Here is a 7,987-nt window from a genome sequence, read left to right as displayed (position 1 = left end):
CAGTGAAGTTCCTACCAAATGCAGTACCTAAACGTACTTTATTGTAGTCTAATAAATCTTCCAAAGTTTCAGCTCGATATCTTATTTACAAAAAAAGTTCTTTGGTTCAAAAAAACATTCAGTGAACCGAAAAAGTGAGGTCGGTAATATAGGTATTTAGCTGTGTCACATGCCCTTAAATTGGAATTGGAAAATTAAAATATGTAAAAGGGAAAAATTAAAAATTTATCATTCTACTTAAAAATTCAAAAATCGTTTAATTTGGAGGACTGAAAAACCCCGAAAAATAAAGGTTCCGAAATGGAAAATTTCCGATAAGAATATTTTAGAATTATAAAATTATAATAATTATTTTAACTATATAAAATAATTATTTTAAATTCCCAAATATATTTAATTATTGATGTATTCATTTCAGATAGTTTAATTGTTATCTTTTTTTTTATTGTGAACTTATTTTTTAATTTTAAATCTTCCTTTTAAATTATTATCCAGTCTTGAATTGATTTATTTGTTTAAATGTTTAACTAAAAATCGGACGATTTCAAGATATTGCATTGAAAATTAAAAATTAAACAATACACAACTAAATTGCTGTAATATGATTCCAATTTTTCTTCTAGAAAAATGAATCTTAACATTAATTTAAGAAAAAACTTTAGTTTCAATGCCTCAGCAATTAAACTGTTTTAGAATTGCGCATTCAAAACTATAATTTTAAATTAAAATTACAGAAATTTCAAAAAACGATAAATAAGTATCATGTAGTATCAAGTTACATTCCGAAAGACTGGAGAGATTTTTTTACTAAAAAATGTGATTTCTGTCAAAAAAAAAATCACTGCCATTAGAAAAATTACAAAACGCGAGAATTATGAAATACGGGAAAGTTACGTACCCCTCGCCGAAGGTACCAAGTTTTTCTAAATTAATGTTTAATTACTTTCAGAGTAGATCAAGTTTTGATTTCAGTTTATTTTTATGATTAAAAGTATCCTATTCCTCATTTGTTCGACATTTGTATCTAGAAAATAAAATAATGATCTTGAATTGTCTGTTTCTAGAGAAAATACATTTCAACATCACTCGGAGAGAACTGGAGACGCTTTTTACTTGGAAAATTATTGATCACAACACAATAAAATGTATGCATTAAATTATGCTCAAATATCATAAGTGAACACATTCCTCTAATACTGTTCAAATCTTTTCCTTTCACGCAACAACTCGGAAAATATTGCATGTAGACAGTGCGATTTCACGTTTCCTTTACTATAATTACTATCGCTCGTTTCGTACATAGCATGGCTGAGTGAGACAAAACTATTTAGCGTGACTGTTATTAGCAGATAGCGCGTAATTGTAAAACCAATTAAGAATTGTGTTCTCTCTTGAAATAAACGCTCGCTGTTACAACTCGTCTCACCAAGTTTACGATTTCTTTTAATCCCCCTTGACATTATCGGGATGATTGCATTGAATCATCAGGATTTTTACAATTTATTAGATTAAACTAGCTTAGTAATTTGTAAGAAGGCAGTTTTTTTTTAATCTCTCCCTTTTTTTGTGTCATTTTATGTTAGAAAATTATGTTTAATTTGCAATAATTAATATACTGATATATTTAACTTTTAATTTTGTTTTTATGTTATTTTTTTATTGCAAGATTTTTATGATGGCTCATATTGAAGAAAATACCGAAAGCTAAAGGTAAGTGTGATTTATAATGTATTGAAAGTTAGAATAGCTCTGACTTTAAAGTATATTGAAAATTGAAGCTAAATTAATATTCAACTAAATTATAATGTATTTTTTAATTAAGTTTTTTTTCAAACTTTGGTAATACAAACGGTCTTTTAGGGATTATCCATAAAGTAAGCTACCAATTTTCGGATATTTTTGACCTCGTTCCTCCGCACATATTTTGTTCTCAAATAAAAAACATGAATTATCAAACAAGATTTAAAATTTAAATAAAAGAGAAGGATGAATTTTCAACAAAATCTTTAAATTTTTGACAAAAAAATATGACTCAAGAAAATAATTAAATTTTAAACCTAAAAAGATGAATTTTCCACCAAATAGTTGAGTTTTCATCTAAAAAATGTAAATTTTTAACCAAAAATTGAATAGTAACATTTTCAGTTTAAGAAATTAATTTTTAGCAGAAAAATTTTTTTTTCTGCCACTGAAATTGATCCAGAAAGGCGAATTTTCAACGAAATAGTTGAATTCTTACCTTAAAAGATGAAAAAAGAGTAATATTCTATTAAAAAAGACGAATTTTCAGTCAAATTCATGAATCTTTCACCCTACTCTATACATTTTCAACAAAAAATTAATTTTTCTACCAAGTATTTAAGATTTTCAAATAGTTTAATTTTTAACCAAATATTTAAATGTTCTGCCGAAAATATGAATTCTCAACGAAAACTGTAATCCATACTTGACGATTCAACCGAAAACTATTTTAATTTGAAATAAAAAACAATTGAATTCAACCAAACAAAAATTGTCAGCAACATCATTGAATCCTTAAAAAAATACATGAATTTTCAAACAAACCGTTGAATTTTGAAACGGAAAAGGTCAATTTTCAATTAAAAATATAAATTAAAAAAAAAAAAATTGGTAACGTAGTTTATGGATGATCCCTTATTTGAATTCAAGAATGTATTTGAAGTTCAAATAATTTAAAACAGCACGGAAATAGCTTTAACTCAAAATCCAAACATGGAAATTCACAAAGAAAAAGGCATTTAAATCCAAATTTCATAGAGCATTTCAGGTCTATAAAAATTATAATTTTGAATACAAGGATTTCCAAATTTGGTCGCGTATATTTTTTAATAAAATGAAATATGAAATTTTTAGGCTTTCAAAATTAAAGCTGTTTTATACATCGGACCTTTCAAAATTCTTAAGTTTTGAAATATCAGATGCTTTCAAATTTTTAAATATTTGAAATAAGAAGGTTTTTACATTTCGGCACTTTTTAATTTAATATTTCAAATTCAAATTAACTTCTTTTTTTATTATATTGAAATTTACATGCTTTCAAATTCTAATATTTTGCAAATATTTCGACGGTTCTCAAAATGGGTAGATTTTAATTTGAAATTTCGACAAATTTTTATGCATTCAAATTTTGTAGAGAATTCATTCAAATATAACTTTAGAATTAATTCACGGAATAGAAAACGTGCCTCCAAACTGAACATTCCACGACAAAATTTGTATACGAATATAAAAAGTTTAAAATTGAAATATTGTTAAATTAATGTATAAAAATAAAATAACTTTGAATATGATATTCCGTTTGCGTTAGTGCATATTTTTGACACCAGCTGGCGCACTGAACTGAGCGGTTCCAAATTCTTTTTTGTGATTCTCAATCCTTTTTTCGTGATTGGTTGAAGCAACAATTATAAACTATAAGTCCAAAAATGATAACCGAAAACTTAAATTTTAGAAATCTAAATAGAAGACTTGAAACAATTTTATAATAATTCTCGTCTTATCAAATCACATGATAAAAATCCGATAGTCTGAATTCTCATAAAAATTATCTAGGTACTACTGAAAGATTGAATAGGCCACGATTCTTGTTTTTAACTCCATGTGGCAGTAAAAAGGTTCTTTGTCGATTACTGGAATTATTTACAGAATCACTCAGAGGGGAAATCTTTCAAACAAGGGGGTGGATAGCAACAAAATGTCAAACTCTACCATTCTTATCGACGGATAAGTCTACGTACGAGTAGATGATAAAAATCAGACATGCGTAAAATCTCGCTTTCCATCACGAATTCCATTATATAAATATTGGAAGTCTTGATAAAATTTTTTTATGTTTTTTTTTTCTTGCTTTCTTTGTTTGGCACTAGAAGAAAACGCGTTTCGGCGCTTAACAGCCTTTTGGAATTCTTATAATTAGCATTAATATTTATTATTTGGTAAATTGATGTTTGAAACTGCTTTGGCGGTTCTTCAAGTGCTCTGGTTAATTTTCTCTAGATGTAGTCGGGAGGTTGACGTCAGTTGCGTTTACGATATCGGGAGCGCGCATTAATACCACAACAGAGAGAGAATAGAGAATGTGAAAAAGGAAAAGACAGTGAACCTTTGATCCTCCTTTCGATGGCCATTTCGAGTTCAGCCTCTTTCTTCTGAGCCTCGGGACACGGTTTTGGCGCTCCGGGGAAAGTTACCAACACTATGCTCATATTGTCTCGGCTACCCTGTAAACAAATCATTTATAATTAATAATATTGCTATCTTTAAATTATACTTAACACTAATATTTATCTCGTGTTTTCATGATTTTCTAATATCGATTTGATCCATTGTTTACGATTGGTTCTTTTCAAATTTACAAGCCTCTTCGATGTTGATGGCTTTCAACTTTATTGAATTTTAAAGCTACTCCAAGTACTTTGAAGCTTTCAAATGGTTTTTCCAAGACTTGTGTTTCAAATTTTTATGTTTTTGAAATTCTAAATGATTCCAGGGTGGCCGTTTTAATCGACGAAATAAACCCCCGGGGTTTTCCCGGTTCGCAAACATTTTTCACGGTCAATGGAATTTAAAAAATGGTACACTAAAGCTAAAATATTTTCCGCTTGAGGTAATAAAAACTGAGCTGCAAATGAAAGCACTCAAAGGGAAACTGTTAAATTTTGAAATTATAAAATTGCAATTTAAAAGTTTTTAACCAACAAATTTTTTATTCAAATGCTTCAATATAAAAAAATATAAATCCACGTTATCATTTTCAATTCTCTAAATTAGAAAATCAATCAATGAACTTTAAAATTTTAAAAATTATATAATTTTAAGGACTTTTAAGCTAGAAACATCAAATATTGAAAAATTGAAAACAATTTTAACTGAACACTTATTAGATTAGAAATTCAATTATTTTCTTTTTAAATAGTTTAAAAATCCTTGGTAAGCATCGCAATTTTATTTTAAAATCTTGAGGAATCTAGAAGTTGTTTTAAATTTAAAGTTATTTTGGAAATTTTTTCAGAACTTCTAAATGTCTGTCAAAATGAATTGAATTTTTTCTACAATTTTCAGAAAATCCTGCAAATGTTAGAAAATTTCTTTACAATTTGGATGTGTAAATAACAATTGAACGTGTATTATTTGTAGGCGAAATTTGAGTAATTTTAAGATATGTAGAAGTTTTCAAAAGATTCGAACTTAATGTAAAATTTTAAATGATAGCCTAATATAAAGCAAAATGTAGATTTTTGCAGATTTTAAACAACAAAATTAGATTGTTTTTAAGAATTGTGAAAGGCTTAAAAAAAATAAAAACATTTTCTTAAGATTCCTAGAAAAATTAAAAATAACTTTTCATTTGGAAAAATTATTTCAAGAGAATATTTAAAAAGTTTTTCAAAGATTCTAGAAGATTTTAAGACAACTTTCTAAAATTTGCATGATAAATTTTTATGTTTTTAAAACTCCTAAACATCTCTTAAAATTACTCAAATTTTTTCTACAAATGTTCATTTGTAAATTATACATCATAATTAAAAAATTTCCTTTATAAATTAAGCATTTTTGAAATACAACAATTAAAATTGTAACATTCAAAGTTTAAAGGTTCTTTGAAATTTTAACGATTCCAGGTTTTCTATGTCAAATAATTCAGTTAAAGATTCTTTACTTTTAAATATTTGGTTTCGATTTAATTGTCTTAAATAAAAATTCAAATATTGTTTTTAAATGTAATAAAATCCTTTAATTAAGAATATATTATTATGAAGTTATTTAAAAGTTGAAAATAGTTTATAAACTTTCAGTCACACGTTCACATTTGTTTAATGACTAAGACTTTAAAATTGATAAACCATTCAAGTTGTATCGTTAAAATTTCAAATTTCTTAAATTTTGAACTGATTTAAATGTTTTTTATACAAAATTTTCAGCATCAAAACCTTTATTTTGTATTTGTGCAAGCCTTTAAGAAAGCATTTAAAAATTCTTTAAATTACAAAATTTAAGCTTAGAAGTAAAAATTTCTAATGGAAAATTTGTAAAGTAAAAAATTTTTGAATTACGCATTGTAAACTAAATAATAGCATAATTGAAAAACATAACAATTGCACTAATTATATAAAAACTGTTGAAATTGAACGTGAACAGATTTTTCTTCTACAAATTTGTAAAATTCCCGGTAAAAAAAATTCACTGTCATTTCCCGGTCTCAACAAATTCCCGGTTTCCCGGTCCAGAGGCCACCCTATGACTCCAAAGAATAAAAATTGTATTGGTTGTAATTTCAAAAGCTTTTTGAATTTAGTTTGTTCCGAATTTACAGGATTAAAATATCAATTCTTTTCAGGGTGTCTACTCAAATCCTGAAAAAATTCCCTGACAATTCCAAGTTTTTTTGCAAGAATCACATGTATTTTCCAGTCAAATTCTTCATAGTACGGAGCTATTCAAATATTTTGCATCTTCTAAATGAATCGACTCGTTTCTAGAAATTCTATTAATATGTTTAATTTAGAAACCTTTGAAAAATTATATTAAAAAATCTGTCTGCTGCGGGGGCACATCCTTACAGCACGCTTCGCGCTCGATTACGTATTTACCTCACGTTACGCTCTCAGTCTTTTTATTTATTTTTTCAACATTTGTGCAAAGACCTTTTAAAATTAAAGGTCAAAGCAACGGCAATTGTAATTTGGTGATTGCGAATTCTCTTTCGTTAAAGCTCTTTCAGCTTTAGCGAACACATTCTCATCACGTATTTCGTGTTTCGCACTCAATTTTGTTGATAATGATAACTTTTCTACATTATGTTAAATACTTTTATATCAAATGTATATTACATTTCTTTACGTGCCACGGCTTGGGATTTCTTATTCAGAGATTACAAAATAAATGTAATAGTTAAATTTTCAGTTAAAAAATTAGGTTTCCACAAAAAAACATTTAGCCAAAGTAATGAATTTTCAACAAAAATTATGTATATTTAACTTGAATACTTAAATATTCAACCAAAACAATGAATTATTAAATAAGATTAATTTTCTACCAAAAAAGAAGTTATTTTAAAACAAAGAGTTGGATTTTGAACTAAAAAAGATTAACTATGAAACAAAAATAAAAGAGTGAAATAACAATTAATTTGCCACCTAACAGAAAAAACAAGCAATTTTCAGCCAAAGTGATGCATTTTCAACTAAAATGAGAAATCTTTAACTGGAATAGTTGTATTTCTTAACAGAAAAATAAATTTTTAACCCAGAATCAAAAATTTAATAGTTACATTTCAAATAAAAAAAAAACAACTATTAAAAAAAGTAATTTTTTAAATAGTTAAATTTTTAACCAAAAATATAATTTTGTAACTGAAATTATGTATATAAGTGGAATAATTAAATTTTCAACAAAACAGTTAAATCTTCAAACCAAGAAGATTATTTTCTACAAAAGAACGAAAACAAAAAAAATCGAATTTTCAACTAAAATTATCATTTTTCAACCAAAAATTGCATAGGTAAATTTTTAGTTAAAAGAATTTATGTTCAAACAAAGAGATGAATTTTTAAATAAAATTATGAAATTTTCAACTTAAATATTAACATTTTCAGTTTAAAAATACGAACCATCAACAAAATAGATATAAAAAATTTTCCCTAAAGGGTAGATTACTCTCGAAAATCTGTATAAAAGAAGCCCAGGGTGAAGCCATTTCTTCTATTTTTTAAGTAGATATTGCAAAAATATTGTAGATTAAAAGCTTTTCTTAAATTTTCAATAAATTTTTATCGAATTGCAAGAACTTGAAGTCGTAACAAAAAAGTTGGAAAAATTGCAATATTGTTTTTGGGAAAAAAATTATTTTTGTAAAATATATGACATATATAATTAAAAATTTGTCATAAGGACAACCGCAGGATTTCGCCGGGAGTGGGTGCTAATCTGAAAAATTGCACCCGCTTCCAGCGAAATCGCGGTAAAA

The 7,987-nt window shown here is 26.4% G+C and overlaps 1 protein-coding gene and 1 long non-coding RNA gene across 9 annotated transcripts in view; one reads left to right on the top strand and one right to left on the bottom strand.

The window, feature by feature from the left end:
* LOC117173435 overlaps positions 1-1,423 on the top strand; it is a 12,923-nt gene extending 11,500 nt beyond the window's left edge. The window contains exon 3 of the long non-coding RNA XR_004467182.1: positions 1,065-1,423. This is a non-coding gene — a long non-coding RNA (uncharacterized LOC117173435). The remainder of the gene's footprint in view (positions 1-1,064) is intronic.
* The window catches only part of LOC117173433 (protein phosphatase 1A), a 59,071-nt gene that overhangs the window by 27,624 nt on the left and 23,460 nt on the right, over positions 1-7,987 (bottom strand). For all 8 annotated transcript variants that reach the window (XR_004467181.1, XR_004467180.1, XR_004467179.1 and 5 more), the window contains exon 3: positions 4,124-4,241. Coding sequence is in view for 5 of the 8 variants with exons in the window: in XM_033361997.1 (XP_033217888.1) it covers positions 4,124-4,241 (118 nt within the window). In the remaining 3 variants the exon portion in view is untranslated. The remainder of the gene's footprint in view (positions 1-4,123; positions 4,242-7,987) is intronic.

Source organism: Belonocnema kinseyi, chromosome 5, assembly GCF_010883055.1.
Source record: "Belonocnema kinseyi isolate 2016_QV_RU_SX_M_011 chromosome 5, B_treatae_v1, whole genome shotgun sequence".
NCBI classification, from domain to species: domain Eukaryota; kingdom Metazoa; phylum Arthropoda; class Insecta; order Hymenoptera; family Cynipidae; genus Belonocnema; species Belonocnema kinseyi.
Note: the sequence above shows the minus strand (reverse complement) of the source record. Positions and strands in the feature narration are given on the sequence as shown.